The sequence below is a fragment of the Sinocyclocheilus anshuiensis genome, unplaced genomic scaffold (genome assembly GCF_001515605.1).
Source record: "Sinocyclocheilus anshuiensis isolate Anshui unplaced genomic scaffold, SAMN03320099.WGS_v1.1 scaffold1045, whole genome shotgun sequence".
NCBI lineage: Eukaryota > Metazoa > Chordata > Actinopteri > Cypriniformes > Cyprinidae > Sinocyclocheilus > Sinocyclocheilus anshuiensis.
Genome location: NW_015555799.1, coordinates 411,320 through 436,975, shown reverse-complemented (window position 1 = coordinate 436,975; position 25,656 = coordinate 411,320). Strand labels below are relative to the sequence as shown.

The 25,656-nt window shown below is 38.1% G+C and overlaps 1 protein-coding gene across 9 annotated transcripts in view; it reads left to right on the top strand.

The window, feature by feature from the left end:
• The first annotated feature begins 3,475 nt into the window (after window positions 1-3,475).
• Window positions 3,476-25,656, top strand: part of nup214 (nucleoporin 214) — a 60,207-nt gene continuing 38,026 nt past the window's right edge. For 7 of the 9 annotated variants that reach the window (XR_001632557.1, XR_001632555.1, XM_016469058.1 and 4 more), the window contains exons 1-21: window positions 3,476-3,661; window positions 5,161-5,356; window positions 5,427-5,578; window positions 7,398-7,596; window positions 7,739-7,809; window positions 10,884-10,947; window positions 12,150-12,253; window positions 12,336-12,442; window positions 12,547-12,613; window positions 13,655-13,781; window positions 14,396-14,554; window positions 15,271-15,712; window positions 15,795-15,928; window positions 16,149-16,246; window positions 16,347-16,427; window positions 16,630-16,779; window positions 19,177-19,335; window positions 19,409-19,518; window positions 19,595-19,777; window positions 22,406-22,491; window positions 22,688-22,771. Coding sequence is in view for 7 of the 9 variants with exons in the window: in XM_016469058.1 (XP_016324544.1) it covers window positions 3,620-3,661; window positions 5,161-5,356; window positions 5,427-5,578; window positions 7,398-7,596; window positions 7,739-7,809; window positions 10,884-10,947; window positions 12,150-12,253; window positions 12,336-12,442; window positions 12,547-12,613; window positions 13,655-13,781; window positions 14,396-14,554; window positions 15,271-15,712; window positions 15,795-15,928; window positions 16,149-16,246; window positions 16,347-16,427; window positions 16,630-16,779; window positions 19,177-19,335; window positions 19,409-19,518; window positions 19,595-19,777; window positions 22,406-22,491; window positions 22,688-22,771 (2,815 nt within the window). In the remaining 2 variants the exon portion in view is untranslated. Of the gene's footprint in view, window positions 3,662-5,160; window positions 5,357-5,426; window positions 5,579-7,397; window positions 7,597-7,738; window positions 7,810-10,883; window positions 10,948-12,149; window positions 12,254-12,335; window positions 12,443-12,546; window positions 12,614-13,654; window positions 13,782-14,395; window positions 14,555-15,270; window positions 15,713-15,794; window positions 15,929-16,148; window positions 16,247-16,346; window positions 16,428-16,467; window positions 16,549-16,629; window positions 16,780-19,176; window positions 19,336-19,408; window positions 19,519-19,594; window positions 19,778-22,405; window positions 22,492-22,687; window positions 22,772-25,656 lie in introns of all 9 variants that reach the window. The other 2 variants (XM_016469055.1, XM_016469053.1) reach the window with 2 other exon arrangements.

The following is a 25,656-nucleotide window of genomic DNA, read 5'->3' as shown; positions in this document are numbered from 1 at the left end:
CCCCCCTAAATCAATACATACTTTGTAAAAATGTCACTGCAGATATTCTTTACAACTTAAAAGTAGATTAAAACAGTAACTTTAACAAATAAGCACAAGTCAACCTGCCATACCAAACAAGACCACAGGGAGACGCCAAAGGATTGCATACACAGATCCATGCAGAATAACTAATCACACCAAAATACAAATGAAAAATGAAACCATTCTGAATGTGTGGAAAAAGTTTTGACAAATCAGAATAGTGATGTTACTGACTCAGGGAAGGGTCAGCTGACCTGTACTGAACTGTGAAAGTTTTCACAAATCAGAATAGTGATGTTAGTGACTCAGGGAAGGGTCAGCTGACCTGTACTGAACTGTGAAAGTTTTCACAAATCAGAATAGTGATGTTAGTGACCCAGGGAAGGATCAGCTGACACAAAATGAACTGTGAAAGTTTTCACAGATAAGAATAGTGTTGTTACTGACTCATCTGACCATAACTCAAAACAGTGATGTAAATGAATCAGGGAAGGGTTAACTGACCAACACTGCACTGTGAAATTTTTCAGATCAGAATAGGTAAGTTAAGGGATCAAGAAAGGTTTAACTGACAAAAGCTATAGCCTACTGTGAAACTTTCGCAAATCAGAATATTGAAGCCAAGTACTCAAGGAAAGGTACAACAACCAAAACTTTCCTGTACTGAACTGTGAAAGTTTTCACAAATCAGAATAGTGATGTTAGTGACTCAGGGAAGGGTCAGCTGACCCAAACTGAACTGTGAGTTTTCACAGATCAGAATAGTGATGTTACTGACTCAGGGAACTGTTATCTGACCATAACTGCACTGTGAACGTTTTCACAAATCAAAATAGTGATGTAAATGAATCAGGGACGGGTTAACTGACCAACACTGCACTGTGAAATTTTTCAGATCAGAATAGGTAAGTTAAGGGATCAAGAAAGGTTTAACTGACAAAAGCTATAGCCTACTGTGAAACTTTCGCAAATCAGAATATTGAAGCCAAGTACTCAAGGAAAGGTACAACAACCAAAACTTTATTGTCAAAAAAAAGTGTACAAGTGTATATGTGTATAAGCTCATTTGAATTGGAAACCGCATTCACTGGAACAGCACCGTATGACAATATTATACAAAAAACGGGGGCAGAGCAAAGAGAAACACGGCCACGCGATAAAATGCGATTGTGAAAGTTTTCACAAATCGAGCTCGACCCAAAACAATGTTTTTGTATTCCAGCAGTCTGTGTTTATTGGTAGTGCGGTCGTAGACCAAGCTCTTTGCAACGGCAGCTTTGTCGCTTCAAGCAGTCACGCCACGCTGCATCCAGTGTAGGAAATATCACTGATTATAATCAATGGGCTCTACTGTCTTTTTTGCTTTCGCTCGTGTCCTGTGTAGACACGGTGGCATGCTAATCACTTTCACACCAAATATACTTTAAAACAAACACCAGAGACCGCTTAGATAAATGTTTTACATGCTGAGAACGCTAACCTAACATATAGGCCTAAATATAAACCATAAATGTTTAAGAATCACTTAGGATACCTCTGGGCGATTCATGATCAGGTAGATCAACTACTACAAACTACTAATTGGCCTTCGTTTGACTTTTCGGAGATCATCTGCTCTTCCCTGTGGATTACCTCTGACCTACTTTCTGTAAGATCTGAATTTCTGCGTATTGAATTTTAGAATATTGAATTTGATGTTCCGAATTTCCTCTTCATCTTGAAAACTTGAAGCTGTATTTTTAAAAACTGGATATTTGCAGTCAAAGAATTCAGAACAAAAAATTCGCTGTTTGAAAATACATGTATATAAAACTCAGTTGTGTTACATTTAAAATGTTCAATATTCAAGTAAAAACAAAATCAAATTCAGAACTATGTTAAATGCCACATTCAGTTTTGATAAATGCCACTTGTCAATAATTCAAATTTATACAATACATATTCAAATAGTTTTGTCATATTATAAGCTCCATAAAAATCCTTTATCTAATTTGGTGTTCTCGGTCAAGAAATTGCTTGTAAATCTCTCATTATGCTGTATTATCACTAAATCTTGGATTCAGTCTTTTTATCAACTTGTTTTCGTTCAGTGAGCACGGTTTTGTTTTTCTTTTTGGAGCTGATTAATCATAGGCCTTATTGATATGAGCTTATTCAACCTCAATTTTTGACTGAAAAAGCATTATTTGTGGATAATTTGGGCTCAAAATCTGTGATGCATAAGTTTAGATCAATGAGGCCTACAATCAATCAACTCCAAAAAAAATAAATACAAAACCTGTGCTAATAATAAAAACAAAACAAAAAAACAAGCTGATACAAAGATCCAGTATTTGGTTATAATATATCATAATGAGTGATTTACAATACATTTTGTAGGCCGGTAATTTTTGAACAGGAACACCACAAGTGTATCAAGGTGGGAGAAAAAAAAGTACAAAAATTATATATATTCTTTTCTTTTTAAGTTGTTATACCAAAGTCTGTAAGTTTTAGTCCAATGTGGTAACATTAACTAGCATTTCTGGGAAAAAGAAAATCCTCTGGGTCAAAATGACAGAAACACAGGGTTAAATGTCCTTCTGAAAATCTTGCTTTCAATCAAAATACATATTTCACAAAACAATACTTTTACTCAGTTGATCGTTATTAGTAGTAATAACATGTATATTGGATGCTCTTTCAGTAAAATGTCAAACTGGTTACTGAATGTCCCCTGACCTTTCACAAGGTCCAGTTTTTTGAATGTTTACAAAAAAATATCTATTTTTTTGTATATTCTTGGTTATGTGAATGTTAGAGAAAACATTAAAGGAATGTTCAATTTTAACATTTTGCAAACATAGTGGGAACGTTACTTTTGAAGGTTTTCTGAACCATCTGAAATAAGTAGTTAAAAAAACTTTAGATGAATGTCCAACTAAAATTCCATAAATGTAAAAAATTAATAAAAAAAATATTTATGTTTTTGTTCTTACGGTTTGAGAATGTTGAACGTTGAAGGAACATTCTATTAATGTTACTGGAAGAATGTTTGTTCTTAACTTTGAGAGAACCTTTCCAGTGATTCTCGGGTGTTTTACTGTCAGCAAAGAATAGGTATGTGAATATGAGTCTAAATGTTTCTACTGCAATATTCATTATGGTGTCTGAATACCAAGTACATTAAAATCATAATGTACTTGCCAGAAGACAGTAGTTTAATGTTCAAATGTCTCATATAGACTTTAATTATACGTCTACAAGTACACAGATGCACTGACACATAAATAATTGAATTACAGATGCTTTCAATTTACACTTACACAACTTTATTATGCATTATGAATTCAAAATCTTAAAGAAGTTCCAAAAAACGTTCACTTACGGTCAGTGTGAGCGCCGCTGCTGTGCTGCGTCTGGCCGGTAGAGGTCGCTACCGTGTGACAAGCTGATGATGACACGCTTCCGCTTCAAAACAAGCGTCACTTCCTGCTAAAGTTCAACGTGGGTTCTACGCAGAGAGTTTGAGATGACCAGAATAAATTCATTAGTTCGCCATTAATAACTCTATTAGCCACACATTCACTTGTTATTGTAGTGAAGCTTTACAAAGATGGGAGACGATCCGGACTCTGTTCCAGAGAGAGAGATGAAGGTGAGACCCTTACCGGCTAGCATGACTCTTATTATTATTATTATTATTATTATTATTATTATTATTATTATTAGAGCAATAGCGTTCTGTGGCAGATAAAGGTGACGTATGTTTATGGTGTGTGAGTTCATGTGGCTCGTGCGTTTTGAGTCTAGTTTCTAATTATTATGGTTTGATGTTTCGGTTTTGTAAAATAGATCTAGTCATAATTAAATGTTTACATATGCACACGAACTAAGAACATAAGTGCATGCTGGAGGCTATGAAGTGTCTGAAAAATATGTATTTTTTTATTTTAATAGACAAAGATTACCACCAAATGTGGCCTTTATTGTTAATCTTTGTTTGATTATGGGCAAATACCATATACATAAACAGAAATGGGCTAAAGGAAAACCCAACTTTTTGTTATTTCAGATAGATATGAAAAATTATATTGAGTTACTACTTGGGTTGAAAAACAGTAAAGCAAAACGCACTAGGTCTCTTTGTGAAGCTTTTCTGTTATTTATATGATGATCTCATACATGTTATTTTTTCTGTTTAGTTTTTTTTTTTATTATTATTATTATTATTATTTATTTATTTATTTTTACCTGTATTATTATTTATATAATACTGTATATTTTCTATTTCTTTTTTGTAGTTTATATTTGCTCAGTACCTTTATATTATGTGTTGGAAATCAAAAAAAAAAAGTTATTCAGGGTTTCTGTGGTTCTTAAAAAGTCTCAGTTTGCCTTTCCGCAAATTAAAAGCTAAAAAGGTCTGAAATCGGAGCAGGAAGTCTTCATAAAGTCATGGCATTAAATGTTGCACATGCTGCAAAAAACAATAATAATAAAAAAATCAGAATCTTCCTCAGTATTTGTCTCGTTTTCCAATACAAATATTGAAACCTCTTTAAATCAAGATATATTTACTTGAGATGCAAAACTAAGATATGAAGTCTTGTTTTCTGAAAAACTGAACTAAATTGTAAAGAGGTTTATGCTTGAAAACAAGAACAAACTGATCTGTCGATGGGGTATGAAAACTAGTTTCCCCTTTGAATTAAGTTTGATTTTAAGTTGAGTTTGGCAGATAGGCATATTTGTTCTCGTTTTAAGCATAAACTCACTTTCTTTTGATCCGTTTCTCATAAAACAAGAAGTAAATGTATCTTGATTTAAGATTCTGCGCTGGAAAACAAGACAAAAATACTGAGGAAGAGCATCAGTTTTTTGCAGTTTGATCACAAGGTACAGTAAAAATTTTTCCATATTAGTTTGGAGCAGAGAATTAATTTTTTTTGTAAATGATTTCAAAAGAAACGGAGATTGATTTGAAGATGTATTTTAAATTTCGACGCATTGCTAATACGAGATTTAGTGAACGCATTGACGTATTGCATTCCCTTCCAATTTTCTTTACCTGGTCTCATAAACCCTGCGGAAAGCCTGATGTTTCACAGCAGTAATAAGCACTGACATACAGATGTGCTCTTCTGTGCTTCTCAGGACTTCCAATTCCGTCAGATGAAGAAGATCCGCGTCTTCGAGTCTTCTGCGGATCTTCCCAAGGAGCGCTCCAGTCTCCTCACCATCTCCAACAAATATGGCCTGACGTTCGCTGGCAGAGACAGGACGCTGAAAGTGTTCTGGACGAGAGACGTGATCGCAGCCGGCCGTCTGGAGGGAAACCCCAATGACACGGGTAAGAACGCATGAACCCTGTGCTGCTGCGCTGTGACTGACGTGTGGCTCACGTGTGTGTGTCTCATCAGTGGAGTGCTCCTGCGTGGTCACAGTGGCTGTCGGCGTGGCGATGCATCACATGGCTCTGAGCAGCGACGAGCTGACGCTGTCTGTGTGCGGGACGGGGGACGCTGCTGAGCTCACGCTGGACCTCTACGACGTCCGCACCTTCTTCAACAAGGTCATTCAGCTCTCCTAAAAATATTTCAGCTGGGCTTTCATTTGTTTCCTCCTGATACTGTTAATGTTGCCCGTGAATAAAGCCATTGTTGCTGATATGGCATTAAAACATAAATAAGCAGCTTTACAGAAATAAACACAAAAATAACAGTGATGCAAACTTAAAGTAGTATACAAAACTTGGTGATATTGGTGGCACTTGCTATATGAACACACAAAAAAACTTGTAAACATGATTAGAAACAGTTAAAAGGTCTTAAAACAAATAGTCTAGTGTGGTCTTCACTGTCAAAAGTGACTGCCATAGAAAATGAATGGGAAATATGAAAATACAGAGCAATTTTCTGGGATACAATCTACAAATCAGCTGTGATGATGAAATATAGAGGTCAAAGACGAAACGTCCCATTTTGGTGTCCGCATCAAATTACATTCACAAAGGTGATTTTATATACATAGAAAGCATATTAGCCAAACAGGTGCTTTTGCATCTCGTTTCGAAACTAAATCATCTGCGATCGTCTTGTCTGTCTCACCTCACCTCACTCTTCTTGTCTGTCAGCTCGACTCGCTCTCCTCACTGGAGAAATTGAATCTGATCTGTGAAGAGACTGTCGTTCGGCACGCTGCATTGAGCAGCCGCGTTCAGTTTTTAATTGTAGTGTCTGTTCTTTTACTGAACTAAATGATTTTTATTACTATTAAAAAATCAAAACGACGGTGGGGGTCGGTGCTGCGGTGGGCAAGTGACGTAACCGGTGTTGCGGCTTAACACCGGTATCACCGTCAGCACCGTCTATCGTGGCAAGCCTAACTAAATGCTAGTAAAGTGTCTACTTTTCAAATAACTTTTGTGAAAATGTAAAACGTCAAAATATGGGTAAAATAATGTTCCATCATTCAGCGTAACCGATATATTTATGTAAAAATGTAATGACACTTATTCTGATCTGTACTTATTAGAATATATGAAAGAGATCATACTCGATTTTATTATATTTTAATTGATGAAAATGTCTTTCTGACAAACAGGTAAAACCTAGTGGTTTGAAGGATAGTGACAAAGATTTAAAATTACAATTAATTAGTTTTTGTGGGCTGCACTGTGATCCTTAAATAGTCTTTTAATGTCATCTAATGATTCTTGTTTTGAATATGCCTGACAATATTTTTTGGTGTATGAACTACTATTGTTACACTGAATGACGTTTCAGTGGGTGTCTTCAGTAAATCATGGTATTTCAGTGGATTGTACTGTTGTTTAATAACTTACCTGATTGTTCAGCTGATAAAGCGTCTTCCTGAAAAGACTTTCAGTAGACAAAAACTCCACAAAGCAGTTTTTAAAGTTGTGAGTTGTGAAAATTAGATGATTTTGGACCTTTATACAGCACATACCAATGTAAAAACTCTTAAGTATGTGTTAATTTCAAACCTGCAGGCACATCTAGTAATTAAACCTTGGTGTTACATATGATTTTCTTTTTCTCCCTCCAGACGGCATTGATCTGCCTTTCATCCACTGGATTTCAAATACCTTTGCTTAAACACTGCATTAATCTGAAATGAAATTTTTCTTCTAATATTTGTTTTAATTTATATAGAAATAAATTATGCATCATTTAGAGGTGATTATTGTCTAGTACAATGAAATCCCCTCAAAATACAAAATGTTAAAGAATAAATTTGATTGAAACAAAATGTAGTACATTTATGAAAAAACTAAATATTACGCTTATTGTCTTCAGTCTGTTTTGAGGATCAAGAGTGTGGTGAAGACCAGAGTGTTAATGTGTGTGTGTGTGTGTTTGCTCCAGCAGGACAGACAGGAGAAGCGTCCCTTCACCTCTTTCAGACCCATGGCCGCTGCAGACACGCTGGTCCAGGATCTGAAGTGGAGTCCGGTGGACGCGTCCCGTCTGGCCGTGTGTCTGTCCGACGGCAGTATGATGGTGCTGGACGTTCAGGACTCCATCAGTGTGGTCGCTCAACTTCCTGCCTCTGCGGGAATCACATGCGGTCAGTGGTTACTGTGTGCTCTCTTTATTCTCACAGTGCTAGTTCTCAGTTCTCAGTCTCTAGATATCTCAAGCACTAGTTATTCAGTGTCTTTGATCTTATTTTTAAGCAGGTTGATTCGTTCCTCTCTCTGTCTTTGTAGTTTGCTGGAGTCCCAAAGGGAAGCAGGTGTCTGCAGGGAAAGAGGACGCCACAGTGGTTCAGTTCACTCCTGTAAGTCTGTGCATGGCTGTTTATGACAGACAGATCTTCACTTTACCAAGAATGATATCTAAATTACTCGAGCCCGATCGATAGGGTTTTTTTTGGGACCGATACCGATATTAGGGGGTAAAAAAAGGCCGACATCGATATATCGGCCGATATTCTTTGTGTATATTATAGTACAGTACCAGTCAAAAGTTTGGACACTTTCCCATTCGTGTGTACAAACATTAGACTGGTACTATATATAGAATACAATATACATAAACAGAATATATATACATAAACACTTTTTTTGCAATGATCTCTCAAATGTGGTGATCAAACACTTATAATGACGTCACAGATATATGTAATGATGGAGGCAGGGCATTTAACAATTTAAAAATAAGCTTTATTATCCAAAATGAGTCTGACATCAGTGCACTGAACAGTAAAGTTGAAGTTTATTCAACTTTAATTCAATTCAATTCCATTCAGCTTTATTCTGTTGAAGTTGATTTCACTTTGGAACATTCATTCACGGATTTGCGCTACTGTCTTCACACACAGACGAAACTTACTAGTGAAGTGTGAGATAATATACCTCTAAATAAATATAAATTTACGTCTCGCACACTTTAATGCCCTTTGAATTGGAGCTGGAATCATGGCGGAATATCAAGTGAAGTCCACTTCGCAGGGCACTTACGGTCGAATAAGCCAACGCTTGAATGCTGCTACCTGAACAAGAGACCTCCTTACTCGGGGCTCGCAAAATCACTAACCCGACGTTCCGGGGATATTGTGTTTTCCAGTCGGGCTACCAAAATGTATCACCACTCTGCCCGACGGGCTACCTTAAATACAGATCTCCCGCGGGTACTTAAAAACTCACAAAGTGAGTTGTATCAAACTTAAGGCCATAAAAAGTTTTAAATACGTTAAATGGTATAAGAAATGTCTTAATTGTAATTTCAAGAGGTCTTACAGTTGGGGACGGAAAGACAAGAGTCGCGATATGGCTGGATTAAACTTCAAAAGGCAATGATGTCATTGAATAAATATGAGCGCTGAACGTTTCAAGTCAAAACGTGTACGTTCCCTTGGAACTGGAATCATGGCAGAATTTCATGTGAAGTCCACTTCGCAGGGCACTTACGGTCGAATAAGCCAACGCTTGAATGCTGCTACCTGAACAAGAGACCTCCTTACTCGGGGCTCGCAAAATCACTAACCCGACGTTCCGGGGATATTGTGTTTTCCAGTCGGGCTACCAAAATGTATCACCACTCTGCCCACCTTCATTTAAAAACTGCATGTTGTGTTTACTTGTGTTATCTTTGACTAATATTTAAATTTGTTTGATGATCTGAAACATTAAAGTGTGACAAACATGCAAAAAAATAAGAAATCAGGAAGGGGGCCAACACTTTTTCACACCACTGTATCTCAAGTCAACAGACTGTCCTCAGAAACGTGTCGTTGGTATTTAAATTTAATTTGACCTATAATTCCTGATAAAGCAGTTTATGAGCGCAGAGCTGCTTTGTGTACAGCCATTACCGGGGAAACCGCAATATTTCAGCGCTCCTAAAGCGCCACCTCGTGGCAGAGAATGAATTTGCATTTCCAACAAGCCTTTCTTGCTGTTTATGGTCAGATCAATGCAAATATCAACTCATGTTTTTACGCAGCAAGCACATAGAGTTGTAAATGAGAAAGAAGTTAATGTGCCTTTTAAAAATCTAAACAATTAAGACGTTTTAAATTAACATAATTCATATGCTTGATTTATCCCTTTTCATAAAAATGGTCTCAAGGCTGAAATGCTGTTGTATAAGGTTTTTGTGAAAACTTGTATCTGAACTGTAAATCGTGTAATTTTATGGCTCAGTACTGTATGTTACCACAGACATTGTCTAACCCCACTCATACTGTTCATTTTACTTGTGCAGCTCTTAAAATGGGTCATAAATTGCCTTAAATTTATTTTTAAAAATTCTGCAGATACCCTATAAATAGTGAAATAAAATCCCTTCCTTCATATTTGTTGATATTTGTGTTTTAAAAATATTTTTGATTGACATTTAAACTCCTATCTGATTTTCTATATATATATTTTTTTTTTTATTTGGGCTAGTTAAATTAATTTTCGGGCTACCAAAATCTGAAGAGTACCTGCCCGAAGGGCTACCAGGGATTTTGAAATTTTGCGAGCTCTGTTACTCGCTGGCTGGTGTCACGAATGTCTCGCGAATGCGCCGGCGGATCTCTACCAGATTCAGGGGATCCCTTCAGCTTGAGGAGACCTCTCGAACGCCACCCTCCGCACGTCGGTAGCCCCCCGGGATCACTAGATCGGTCGGTGCCGGACCGCGAATTTAACCACCCGTAACTCCCGAACCCCGGGGGCGATCGACGTGGGGGTGGTCTCATTCGAAAGAGGGCCTCGAGACTTACACTCGATTCGCCTTCGAGAGGGTTCCTCGAGCTGAAGGGATCCCCCGAATTTGGTGCGGATTCGCTGCGCTTTTACGGAGATATGGCCGTTCAAAGTTCCAATGGTTTTCCATTGACTTAAGCTTTAAAGCGTTTCATCCAGGTCACCAGTAGCAAACAATGGAGCACGCTCTTCATCCAGGTCGCCAGTAGCAAACAATGGAGCACGCTCTGCTGGACAAACTAAGTAATTACACCATTTCAATTATTTTATCTGCGTTATATGTTCTGTAAAAAAAAGGTTCATATCGGCGGCATATTCGCCGATACCGATATATCGGCGACAAGCTCATATCGGCCGATAATATCGGCTAAACAATATATCGGTCGGGCTCTATAAATTACACCCCAACAGACAATATCGTTGTGTTTATTATAAGCATGCACGGCAGTTTTGTCGTCTGCTGCTTTAAATGCTTGAGCTCTTCAAAGCAGGATGGACTCTGATTGGCTGTCAATGTTTTTATCATTCATTAGCTGGAAAAAAAATCTCTCTGAAAGTGTTAGAGCAGTTATTGAAACTTTTAATAGTTCTAGTAATCACCCTTGTGAATGGACGTTTCGTCCAGTGTCTGATGTCATGCTGTGTGTTTGTATCTCAGACCTTACAGGCCAAGAAGGTGATTCCTTGCCCCAGCTTCTACAGTCAGGATCACCCTGTCAAAGGTACGACAGCTCTTACAGTGACCCTGTTCCTGTATAGATGTGATGTCAGCACTAATCAACCTGAGCGTCACCACAACTTTAACCCAAGACTTTGGCTTGTGAATTGGTATTGATCATAATGAGACTGCAGTTTCTATATGATCGATCAAAATGATCTAATTGCAGTTTAAAATGCATTTTAAGCTCCAAGTCTGTTGTAATTGTTTGTAGGGCTGCATAATTTGGTCAAATATTTTGTAATTGTATGAGACTATAAAATAATACAAATAATTATATTAATAACAGAGTTTCTGCAGGTGTTAAAAAGGTCTTAGAAAGTCTTAATTCGCCCTTCCTGTAATTAAGGCCTAAAAAGGTCTTAAATCAGAGCAGAAAGCCTTAAATTCATGAAGCTGTGGCATTAAATGTTGCACACACTGCAAAAACAAAAAAAGAATATCTTCCTCAGTATTTTTTTGTTTTCCAGTACAAATATCTAAACGTCTTTAAATCAAGATACTTTTGCTTGATATGCGAGATAAAGATATAAAGTCTTGTTTTATTGATCAAAATGAAATGAGTTTATGCCTAAAACAAGAACAAATGAAAATCTGTTTTTCCTCTTAATTAAGTTGATTTTTATGAGATATGTTTAATCACAAACTCATTCTGTTTTAATCATAATGTCATTTTGCTTCTCCAGTAAATGCATTTTACTGGAAAATCTTTGGACATGCACTGGAAAACAAGAAAAAATACTGAGGAAGAAACACTTTTTTTTGCAGTGTGATCAGATATGTAATCAAATATATTTCTATTTTTAATATATATTTCTAATAAAATATATATTATTTAGTTTTTTGTAAAATGAATTAAAAAAAGTAATGATATCTGTAAGTTTCAGCATATTGAGACATTATCAAATTTTACAGTCTTCATAAAACCTGCAGAAACCCTGAATAATAATAATTATTAATTTATGATGATGATTATTATTACACAAATGTATTACACAATTATAGTTACACAAAGCATTTGCTTGCAGTTTTACAAAAAAGCATCCACTGTTTGTTTGAAAAGTAATGAGAGAAAGAAATATAAACTTGTCCATTAAGTCCATGTTAATCCACAGTCATTTTTATAACTGCTGCACATCACTTCCACTCTCATAAGTAAGATCTTAAGTGTTTGAGTCTGTGCTGATTTGTGTATATGATCCACAGTGCTGGACGTGTTGTGGTTGAGCACGTATAACTTTGCGGTGGCGTACGCAGCGGCTGATGGGTCTCTGGAGACGCCGCCAGAGCTGGTGGTCGTATCGCTGCCCGTGAGTAACTCTTACAAATCACACACTACAAAACCATTCAGACAGGACTGTGATGACAATGTGTCAACTGTGTGTGTGTCAGAAAAAGGATGAGAAGAGAGACGAGCGCTATCTGAACTTCAATGACCTGGTGTACGGCACCTGCACAGAGAGGCAGCATCACTACTACCTGTGCCATATCGAGGACTGGTGAGACTCGTCTACATGTCCTGCGCTCTGCATTAGCTTTGTTGGTCCTCTAGCCAGTCCGGACAGTTGCCAAAAATCAAATGAAACCGATTTCTCCTGCGCAGGGATCTGGTTTTGGCTGCATCGGCCGCTGCTATTGAAGTCAGCATTATCGCTAAACAGGAGGACAAGGTAAACACTCGCCAGAGGATGGGTCAGCAGCATGAGTTATTATCATAAACTAAAACTAAAATCATTTAAAAAACTTAACTTAAAGGGATAGTTCACCCAAAAATGAAAATTGTAATTATTGTTCACCTTCAAGTTTTTCCAGACCTTCCAAAGTGAATTTCTTTAAGTTGCTGAACACAAGATAAGATATTTTGAAGAATGTTGGGAGCCAATCAGTTGACTGTAGCCATTGACTTCTATAGAATGGAAAAAAAATACTATGGAAGTCAATGAGGACCAGAAATTTGGATACCAGCATTCTTCATAATATCTTCTTTTGTGTTCGGCAGCTGAAAGAAACTTGTACAGGTTTGGAACAACGTGAGGGTGAATTATCCCTTGAAACCAAAAAATAAATAAATAAAAATAAAAAGTTGAACTTATTTTATTTCAGCTAGGTATCATGGCAGAGTTTTTCATTTAGTTTAACTTAAACTGAAATAAATTAAAGGGTTAGTTCACCCAAAAATGAAAATTCTGTCATTAATTACTCACCCTCGTGTTGTTCCAAACCCGTAAGACCTTCGTTCATCTTCGGAACACAATTTAAGATATTTTTGATGAAATCTGAGGGCTCTCTGACCCTCCCATAGACAGCAAGGTAACTACCACGATCAAGGTCCAGAAAAGTACCAAGATGATCGATAAAGTAGTCCGTGTGACATCAGTGGTTCAACTGTAAAGTTACGAAGCTACGAGAATACTTTTTTGCGCAAAGAAAACAAAAATAACGACTTTATTCCACATTTTTCCACGTCACTTTGGACGCGCGTTCACGACAGTATCATGACGTGAGCGTGTGGCGGTCTTACGGGTTTCGAACAACACAAGGGTGAGTAATTAATGACAGAATTTTCATTTTTGGGTGAACTAACCCTTTAAGTATACAAAAGCATTTAAAAAATGACAAAATTCATAAAAAGTAATTGTATCTCAGTGATACTCAAATAACACAGGTCAGAAGTGTTAGTCACAGAGGTCTGATGTGATGTTGTGTTGCAGGTGAACTGGGAGCTGTGGTTGCTGGAAGACGCCAGTCGAGCGGAGCTTCCTGTCACAGAGAACAGTGAGGACACACTTCCTGTGGGCATGGCCATCGATTACACCAGCCAGGAGGACATACACCTGTGTAAGAGCTCCTGTGATGGTAGACTGTGTTTTTGTGACTGAGCAGTGAGCACTCTTTGCACTTCACCACTTATCTGCTTACATAATTCCTTTATGTGTGAAGCGGGTGTGCATGGAAATTTTGATTTACCCAATAAGAGACACTTAAACAAGAAATTACGTTTTAGAGAGCTTTTACACATTTTAAATACCTTGCACTTTAAAATAAGCATCTGTTTGAACTGATATGACATTTCTTTTCCTAAGAAAGTGTTTTATATTGCTGCTGCAGAGACATCCAGACACAAAGAAAGAACAAAGACTCTACTGCTAATGGAAATAGTTAGTTTTAAGAACAACTTTAAGTATACTTGTTCACTCTTTACAAGAACCAACTAACACTACATTGTTAAAATACAAGTATTTGTCTTAAGTTTCAGTTGCAAATGTTCAAACACTTAACTTTTAACATGTCAAATCCTGTAGCTTTTATTTGGCAGAATATATTGATGAAATGGTGTAAAATTCTGTGCACAAAAATGTCGGAAATGATGTGAATGTAAATGAACTGAACCTAGCAAAAATTGCACATTAAACTTTGTTTGTTTGTTGTAAAATCACTTCTTGTGTCCTCAGCTGATGAGAAGAGGTTGCCTCCGGCGCCGACGCTGATGCTGCTGTCTACAGATGGAGTTCTGTGTCCCTTCTCTTTACTGAACCTCAACCCAGCGGTCAAACAGCTGACCATGGCTGCCATCCCGCTGCCCGAGGACGGAGAGAGAGCGCCTGCTGCCAGTAAGACCACGGCCATGCGACTCGCTCTCTGTCAATGTTTAAAGCACCTGATATATCTCACAGCATACTTTGTTCTTTGCTTAGGAGTAAAAAAATCGGAAATACTTTGCCTTTGCAGCGGTATAATGTTAGCAAACATCTCGACACATTTAGATGAAAATGTAAAAATGTGCTGCACACTTTTGCTCTCAGTAACAAACATGCAACAAAATGATATTGGTGAGAAAACAGCAGTTAAGAAAGCATCTAATCATAGCGATGTAGATATGTTTGCTCCAGCTGTGAATTCATTACTCCAGTCAGGTTTATATAGCACTTTATGCACTTTATACAGTAGTTTTATTAAAGCGAGCAGTTTTATAGTATTAAACATGAAATAAAATGTCAGTAAAATTAGAACACTTTCAATTAGTTTCTACTATAAAAGCAGCTCTTTAGAGTGTTCATGGTTTTACACGCGTCTGACCTTATAACGGATTGAACAGAAGAAATAGACCAGAGAAGATTTCAACGGCACCTATTTATTTCTACCTATTGTATAATTGGGGACTTTTCTGTGCCAGTCAAACCTACAGCTGCTTTGATGAAGTCAAATTTAATTCAGTTGTAGCATTGTAAATCTATTATTGACTTTTTTTTTTTAAGTGATTTAGAAGTGATTGAAGATGCAGGGTTTGCAGTCCAGTGACTTTGTGTTCTAACACACTTCGTTTCAGAGTCGTCGTCCTCCTCTTCTGCTCCTGTCTCTGCAGCGTCCTCCATCTTCCCATCTTTCCCAGCATCTTTTGGCACAGCCCCGCCCCCAGCCACCTTATCCTTCACAGCCCCGCCCCCAGCAGCTACTGTTGCTGCCTCCTCGGTCCCGCCCACCTCAGTGTCCTCCACAAATTTCTCTTTCTCTCTTCCTGCTCTGAGCTCTGCCGGTCCCTCTGGCTTCTCGCTGGGCTCCACCGCGGCTGGTTTCTCCTTCAGCGCTCCCAAACCCTCCTCAGACGCTCCTGCCTTCTCCTTTACTTCCTCCTTCGCGCCGAAGGAGGTCAGCAGTGCTCCAACGGCCATTCCTCCTCAGCGTCCGCCTGCCATGTCTCCCATCATCAGCGGCCCCAAAGTGCCAGTGGAGCCTGCAACACCTGCTGTCAGGATGAACCTAACGGACAGGTGAGCGTGTGATCTCAGATATTATGTTATTTGGATAATCCTGAATGATCCGCAAATGAGAGTTTGGCGTGTTTTGTGGCAGGTTTCTGGTGGTGGACTCTCTGGCGTCAGTCGCATCTACTGCCCAGCCGTTTTCTTTGACCTCCACACCCAAACCCGCAGCAGTGGAAGTCAGTGGCCCGACGACAGCAGCGCTCAATCCAGCCGCCCCTGCAGGTACACGCCCACCTCACAGCTTCTCAGTCCAGACATTCCCATAAAGGGGTATTTGTGAACATTCTATAGGTGGACTTGATGCATTTGTTCACATTACTCTTGTATTTAAGATAAATTCATAAATTGTCGTATATACACATTTAGGATCATTCTTCGCACGCTTTAGGCCCCTACAGTGATCAGAGATGCAGTATTAAGGTGTGAGATGTTGTTGTTGTTGTAGTGTTGTCTCGGGCCGCTCAAATCAGAGCTTCTCCAGCCGCTCCGCTGAAACCAGCCGCAGTAGCTCCTCCTGCGTCCAGCGCTCCGTCTGCACAGGTACAGCACTGAAGAACTGATGAACCACCATCAGAGAGGTCCAGTCTCGTGTGTCCTGCACAGATTGATCTGAAGTGTGTTTCCATGTGTTTTGTGGCAGGTCGTGTCTGTGAAAGCACTGGAGAAACACCTGCAGCAGAAGAAAGAATCGGACCCCGTCATGACTGGAATACTGGAGGAGGTAGATGATCTGAAGTGTGTTTCCATGTGTTTTGTGGCAGGTCATGTCTGTGAAAGCACTGGAGAAACACCTGCAGCAAAAGAAAGAATCGGACCCCATCATGACTGGAATACTGGAGGAGGTAGAGGCCCAAAAATCACGTATACATCTGAATAGCTGTTATACTGATGCTGATTGAGCGCCTGTTCTGTCCTCTGCTCAGATCGGACACTTTGAGAAGGAGCTGGACGATCTGAAGACTCGCTGCAGAAATGCTGATTTCAGGGTGGGCAGCACAGACGACATGAAAGACCTGAGAAAAGACTCAGAGAACTTACATGCCTTCACACTGGAGATCAGAGACACCACAGAGGTACGACATGCACCTAGGGCTGATATGAGATTTTTATAAAGTTCTTATTGTCTTCTATTTTTGATAATCCAGTGAATTAAATGTCTCACAAAGGAAGGTTACTTCATAAAGAAAACATAATAAAATTAGATGATCACAACCAAACAATGAGATTATTCATCATGCAAAAACAGCCTTACGTCATGAAACATCTGAGTTACAAATAGCTCAGACTCCGAGCAGGTAAAGCAGTGTTTCCCATTCATTATCTAGGTTGTCGTGTCACAGTTTCATAATGAGACGGAAGTATTTTTACACTTCTCTTAATAACAAAAAAGGTCTCTAACGTTGTGATTTGCACCATTGCTTTGGCACAGCATGTCAGACTAGAAGCAAAATCACAATATGGCTTTATCAAATTGTGAAAGTGTGTTTTTGCTCTGGTATTGGCTGTTTTAAGCCTGTTGTATCAGCTGACTTCCAGAGCTTCTTCATATTCTTCATATTCTGTGTGGTGGTTAGTTTACAGTAGTGACAGAAATTTACTGAACCAATAAGGGACAATATTTCCCCTCTTAAATCGATTTACAGGTGAATTTTTAACATGCTAAACCACCAGTAGGTGGCAGCAAGTCACTGTCTTAATGAGGGAGTCATTGAATCATTTGATTGGTTCAAACAGCTGATTCATTCAGGAACATGGCAAGTGACTATATGAATGTCATTTAATAATTCACTCAACTGATTCATTCAAAAACACATATTCAATAACAAATCACAGCCATGTGTTCCTCTGTGAATTCTGGCTTTGTTTGGAACTATTTTCCTTGGTGAATTTGAGCAAAAAAACATGTGACCCGTGCTGGCAAAATGAGTCCGAATGTACACAGGCTAATTTTGAGCTACAGGCAAAAAAAAGTGAAAAATGTCGATTTTAAGGTTTTCACAAAAATGAGTTCATTAAGCCCTCGTCTAGCGATCCCAATGCTCCAAATAATAATTTTAGATGTTTAATTACCTTTATTTGTACGTTTTCTGATAGGAGTACCTTTTCTCCACTCGCTTTTCACGCTGACTGTCATCCGAAGCGCACACATAAAGGCGCTTCCAACAGCGTGCGATCGCGATAAATCTAAACAGAATTACAGTATTTAAGTATTCACGCAAACATAATCTGTTATGTCTTAAGTGAATGTTTGGGGAACTGTTGGGGAAAAACATCTGATGTGTAACATTATATTGCATTACAGTAGGTCTTAATATATTGGCCGTCTGTCTCATTAATGTTAATCTAACAATAGCCTAAAAGAAAAGAGGGAATCACTTGCTGCTCTTGATTGAACTGCTTTTGTAGTTTTAATAATAAATTAATTTGTAATGAACACACTAAAGGGATTTTTACATTTGATTATTTGTTTTTCTTACTTGAATGCTTTTGTTTAGATGTAAAATGAAAAAGGTAATGCATTATTTGTTTTTTATATTTGTTTTTCTGTTTTTTTTTTTTTTTTGCATCTGTTCTTATTTATAATAAAGATAAAATAAAAAATAGCTATATTGTGATTATTAATGTAGTAATTATTATTAAGGAAAGAACTGGAGGAAAAGATGCAACGTTGCTCTGTGATTTTTGCTTTGGAACCTTTTCAGAAAACTTAACTCGATTTTTCTCAAAATTGACTTTGCTGACTCTATCGACATCAAACGGGTGTAGCTCAGTCATTTTTCGTACGATTCCAATAAATCATACATCATTCTGAAGGTCTTTTAATGGAGAATGTGAAAATAAAAATAACTCATTTTTGAAAATTTGCTCATTGTGACTCATTTTGCCAGCACAGGTCACATATTGTGTCTAAAATCTATCTCACAACGTTAACTAAATGTTTATTGAACTCTTGTATGAAATCAGTCACATTTGCGATCGTGCTGATATTCAGGAAAAGGCACTCTTGCTTGTGTGGTATTGCTAAACTATGTCATATGATATAAATATAAGACAAACCCATATAGGGGCATTTTTGCCTCCATATCTATAACTATACTAAATATATTCTAGGCAACATCACAAAGTGAAAGTGTGGTCTCAAGACATGATTTTGTTTTCTTTTTGTAATGGATTAACATACTCAAATGTCAGCTCCAATGTTACCAAATGAATAAACTAATGCACAATTTAAAATAAATGGTTATAAATGGTCATGGTCAATGGTTATTTGAACATTTTAGCACTTGATATAAAACACTTTTGAACCCAAAATGATGCCTTTGACCAATGATGATCAAGAGTTTCATAGAGCCTTGTTATAATACAGAATATCATACCAGTCTGTTTCGGTTAATCATGAACTGTAGATGTGACCGTAGTTTTGAGTTGTTATGAATGCATGTCTGACCGTGTCGAACTGTTGAACGCAGTCTCTTCACGGGGACATCAGCATGCTGAAGACCAGCCTGCTGGAGGGTTTTGCTGGAGCGGAGGAGGCACGAGCTCAGAGTGAACTAAACCGAGACAAAGACTACCTCCAGCTACTCTACAAGAAACCACTAGACCCTCGGCGAGAGGAGCAGCTCAAGGTCTCGTCCACTTCTGATAGCTTGATCATCATATGAAGTGATAACGTGTGCTGAAAGTGTGGTTTTGCCACAGGAAATTCGCCACTTGTACCAGTACGTGAAGTTCGCCATGGAGGACGTGAATGCAGTTTTGGACATGGAGTGGGAGAAACACGTGGAAAAGAAGAAGAAGAAGAAACAGAGGTGAGCATCTGTGACATTGTGCTTTATTTATTGTCTGTTCGTCTGAACGACTGAGTGTCAGTGTTTGCTCCCCCAGGCATATGATCGCCCCGGAAAGAGAGGCTCTGTTTACAGCGCTGGCCAATAACCTGGACATCATCAACCAGCAGAAGCAGCGCCTGGACCGGCTGGAGAGTGACCTGCACAAGCTGAGGCTCTGCAGAGGGACATCAGTGTGGAGCTTCATCAGCCAGACGCCCTCCACACCCTCAGGACAGAGGTGAGAGCTGTCAGGGCGTCATGATCCACCAGTAGTGGATTTAGCTATTAATGATAACTAAAATTGAAAAATATGTCCAGTAACCAGTTAATAACATAATGATAATAACCCAGGGCCGTAACCACCATAGATATTAAAGGGGGTAAGTCTAGTGGTCGACCGATATTGTTTTTTTTTTTTGACAGCCGATGCCGATATCTAGGAAAGCAGGGTGGCCGATATAAAGCCAATATAATTTGATGTATTTTAATTAATATTTAAGACATTTGAAATCATTTGAAAATGGATTCAAAAAATAAATGTGTAAAATAAACATACTTTAGATGACACAGTATTTTTCACAAAAAAATATTTAATAAAAATATAATTAAAAAGGAAGTAAACACTGTAACCAACAGGGCACTTATTATTCTGGGAAGTTTGTGTGCATTGGAAATTATATTTTTTTAAATAAAGCCAAGTTAACACTCATTTTACATACAGCACACAGTGGAAATGACATGAATATGGCAGTGGGCAAATGCATAAAGCGCAGCATAATTTAAAATCATGAGTTTAAAGTTTGTCGATCGTGTGTCTCCAGTCAAGCTGAACTCTCCTCCTGTCCGCATTCAATTCACACGGATCGACCGTCACGCAGAGAACACGCGATCATGCAGAATACAAATGCACACTTCACAAGATCTCACAACTGGATCCGACTAAGTTTGCAAGGTTTATGAAATTAAATGTTTATTAGACATTCAAAGATTTGTTTAAATGATGTAAATGCGTATTTGCTGAATGCTGACAGCAAAAGATAAAGTATTATAATGTTTGCCTTTCTATTACTAATAATATAAAAGCAATCGTTATAATACTTCTTGTATACATTTTAATTCCTTTGTTTAACCGTTCTATCTGATTATTAGATAGACTTCTATCCGTATTAGACGGAACCGTTAACAACGACAGCGAACAAGAGGGAGAATGTGAGCACTCTGTGCTCAGGCGCTGCCGTTCTCAGCGCCGTCAAAATAAAAGTCCAGCCTCGAACGCATCGGCCAAACAGGAAAACGTATCGGCCGATGCCGATATTTGAAAAATGCCAAATATCGGTCGACCACTAGGTAAGTCCTCCCAAATAATTAGAAATGGCCAAATTTTCCCACCCAAAATTTTAAATTATTAAGTTACATTTGTTGTTATAATGACAAAACGCTTTAAAAGTTACATTTTTGGGCTGGTTTGCCTCAGCGGTCTAACAGCGCTCGTCACAGCCTTGTAATAACACGATGATATTAATTTTATCAGGGCTGTCGATTTGATGCATTTTTATTGTGCATTTCAATTTTTTAGCTAAAATTGTTGTGCAATTAATTTGCAATTAATTAGATGAATTAATTGGCAAATTATTTAATTATGTTAAAAATTTTAATTGCTTGGCAGGCCTTATTTGAATGCATTTTCACAGAATAGGCCTTAACACATGGTGGATATAGTATCAGGGTTTAAAGTTTTCCGGCACCGTGCCGGATCTCCGGCATGCGTCGTTTGGCTGCAGAAAAAAAAGATAGTCCTGCATTTAAAATAACTTTTTGATATCATGTTCGAGTTCATGAGTTCGCCTACCAATGGGATGAGAGGAATACAGCTTTCACTCTCAACCAAACTAACATTACTAGTCAATTAGAAGTAGAATGGGCGGGTCTTGGAAAAAGTGTGGTTGAGATCCAGCTGCAACCAAGTCCTACTAAGCATGGATGCCGGAGCAGAGACGTCATGTTGGAGAGTAGCAAGCAAACATAGTTGGCAGGATGGAGAGTAAGTTTATGAAGCATGGGGAAGACGTCCTATTTGATAAAGGACTTAAAAATAAATTTCGCTGGGCTTGGATAGAAGAAATAGGCAGAGACGGCAAGCCTTTTGGTAGCTGGTGTAAGAAATTAAGAGAACCAGGTGCACGTTGTGCTCAAGAAAGCTAATGTATGCAACTAGCGGTAAAAAAAAGTGCTACCACGTCACGAATTTGACCCGTCACGAAAGTGTATCATATGCATGTGTTTTTAAGTTTTGCCAATTTAAGCATTCAAAAGGTTTTAAACCATTCAAGCGCAAGAAATTGCGAAAGAGAACTAAATTCAGTACTTGAGCGCTGTTTTATTGTCTATTACTGTCTATTACTGTGTTCGTAATAGATACTGTTTTAGTCGTAAAATAGTGGTAATTCAGACTGTACAGTCATAGTTTTGATTAGAATACTTCACATCCAGTCAGGCAGTCGCATACAGTCTAGCAGCAGAAATTCAAATATTTCAATGCATCCGAAGCTCAAATTGGATCTGAAACTTTGGCATACGCTCAGAACTTCTCATAGTTCCTGTACTACTCTGCATTGGAAATGAATGACTCTTGGTCTTTCGTTTATCGGAGATTAGTGGAAAGGTGGCTTTACAACCCCTACAATGTAACTGTCAGTGCTGATTAATTGGTAAAAACCATATATCGTCAATCTTTACTGAAGGGCTGAAATACGTCTGGAGCCCATGCTGAAAAAGAGTGTCGCAGTGGAGCGTTGTGTTTTTGATAGTGTCATACTGTCTCAGGATGAAACTCTCAGAAGATTCACATGTTCTGTGTGTTTTGCAGTCTGGACAGTGAACTGGAGAGTTTGAAGGATTCTCTTCTGAAGGCCAGTCTGGAAACGGCACCCAAAGTTCCTGCCAAATCACCATGTAAGAGCTTGTGTTCCTCTGGTCATTCATGAGCTGTTCACCACAGTTCAGTCCATCATCTCATGTCCAGCAGCACAGTCTGAATTATTCATGCCATTAGACTCAGCATGCTTCTGCTCACAGATGAGCTGCAGTGAGTTGTTGATCTGAACGCATCTGTCATTGACCTCATTGATGTCACTGTGTGTGTGTACAGCTAAAATGACCCCAGCCAAACAGTCTCAGCTGAGGAACTTCCTGTCAAAGCGGCAGACTCCACCGGTGCACTCCACAGCTCCAGGTACGTCACCTGCGTGTGCTTGTGATTGTGTGCATGTGTCTAGAGGTGTACCATATTGATAACAAAAAAAAAAATTTTTTTTCTTTTTTTTATGAAATTATGCCTTAATGTCTTAAAGGGGTCATATGATGTGATTTCAAGTTTTCCTTTCTCTCTAGAGTGTTACAAGCCGATTGTGCATAGATAAGATCCCTGAAGTTGCAAAGACTAAAGTCTCAAATCCAAAGAGATATTCTTTATCAAAGTTAAGACTCTGCCACGCCCCCCTAAAACGGCTCGTTCTAACACGCCCCCACATATCTACCTCACTATGTGGCTCACTAGCTCACAATATTAACTGTTGTATAAAATCAATCACATTTGCAGTTGTGCTAATAATCTGGAAAAAAAAACAGCAGGATTGCTTTTGTGATATTGCTTAACTATATTATAAATATAAAACAAAAACTCTATCATAAATATAATTATAAGACAAAACATTTTTGCCTCCATATAGTCAAGACACTTTTATTTATATAGTGCTTTATACAATACTGATAGTGTCAAAGCAGCTTTACAGTATTAAACAGGAAAATAGTGTGTCGATAATGCAAGAGGACAATAATAAACACAAAATTTTTCAGTTAAATTCAGTTCTTCATTGATTCAGTGACGCCATCATCCAGCTCAGTTCAGTTCAAATAGTATCTGTGCAATCATGTAGACAATATTGCCAGAGATTAGAGCAGCCATCAAGTGTTAGACGGTGTTCTAGGTTATTACATGCTGAGTTTTTTGGTCCAGTAATTAACATCTCTGGGTTTTTTTTCAGAATTTAGCTGTAGGAAATTACTAGTCATCCAGTTTTTTTATATCAACCATGCGTTCTATTAGTTTTGCAAATTGGTATGCTTCATCGTCCGCAAAGAAATATAGAGCTGAGTATCATCAGTGTAACAGTGAAAGCTAACAACATGTTTCCTGATGATATCTCCTAAGGGTAACACGTAAAGTGTGACAAGCAAAAGTTCCTAGTATTGAGCCTTGTGGTACTCCATACTGCACTTGTGATTGATATGATACCTCATCATTCACTGCTACGAATTGATGACAGTCAAATAAGTATGATTTGAACCATGCCAATGCACTTCCACTTATGCCCACATCATTTTCTAGTCTATTCAAAGCAACGCTAAGATCCAGTAGCACTAATATATAGATACAACCACGATCAGATGATAAAAGAGCAGATCATTTGTAACTCTGATGAGCAACTCAGTACTATGATATGGTCTAATCCTGACTGGAAATCTTCACAGATACCATTTTTCTCTAAGAAGGAATGTAGTTGTGAGTATACTGCCTTTTCTAGTATCTTTGACTGAGATCGGTCTTTAATTAACTAATTCTCTCGGATCAAGTTGTGTTTTTTTAATGAGAGGCTTAATAACAGCCAGTTTGAAAGTTTTACTGAATTTTAGGTCATTCTAACTTCATTCTACTAGTCTTTCTACTAGGGCTGGGTTTTGACACAAATTTCACGATTCGATTCTCATTCACAAGCATTCGATTTGATTACCGATTCGATTCGATTCAGTATCGATTCTTTTGGATATATATCAGGTACAGTACATGCCAAATTTTCTCAAGGAAAATAAATCTCAACTAATGCTGTAAAATATACATGAGAGTCAGTTGGTACTACATACTATAATATTGAAGGTTAAAATTAACTGATTTGTTAAAATTACACTGAAAGGGATAGTTCACCCAAAAATGAAAATTTGATGTTTATCTTATGTTTATATATGTTCCTGTGGCTAAGTGGTAGAGCATTGCGTTAGCAGCGCAAAAGGTCGTGGGTTCGATTCCCAGGGAACACACATACTGGTAAAAAATGTATATCTGCTTACCCCCAGGGCATCCAAGATGTAGGTGACTTTGTTTCTTCAGTAGAACACAAACAGAGATTTTTAACTCAAACCGTTGCAGTCTGTCACTCCTATAATGTTAGTGGATGGGAATCACGGCTTTGAGTGTCAAAAAAACATACACAAACAAAACCAAATTAAACCCTGCAGCTCGTGACGATACATTGACAAGGCTTGAAATTGCGACCATTTTGGTCGCATATGCTCCCGAAATTTCATCTGTGCAACCTCAAAAATTAAGAGACTTACGTTTTAGACACTATATTGCCTGTTTTTGCTCTATTTCGCCAACAAAAATAATTCCAAGCACAGTCACAGCGCTGTTTTGTGTCTCTGAGCAACATGACAGCGTTTCGTTCCTGAATGAATCATTCGTTAAATGATTCAGTTCAATCGCAATGACTCACTTATTAACAGTGACTTGCTGCCAATATCGAGATATAATTTTTTGTCAATATCGCACACCCCTAGCTGCCAGCCGTTCAGTGCAACTGGCAGAGCTGAATGTAAAATTTAACACCGCATATACCAACCTAACCCTCGCCAAAGAAGAGCTTAACTTTAGATTTTTACAAAAGAAATCTGTCAGTGTTCTTTTCATTTTCTCTCTTCTTCAGCCCTTTCTTTTTCTCACAGTAGTTAGCGGAAAGCAGTGACTGAGAGATTGACAGCTAATATTAACCAATACAAAATCTGCATTAAAGTTAAGAATGTAAGGATAAAACCTGTTAATATATAATTTGTAGTTGTGATGCTCATACATTTTTGGTGAGTGCTCCTAAATTTTTGCTGGTGCTCCTAACTTTTTGAAGTTGGGAGCACCAGTACTACCAAGTAAAAAAGTTAATTTCGAGCCCTGATTGATGTGTAAAGACACGAAATGGACCATTGACACTCTATCTACAATCTCAATTAGGAGTGTCAATGGTCCATTTGAGAGATAGGTGGCGGTAATGCACTTATAAGTCTGCGATC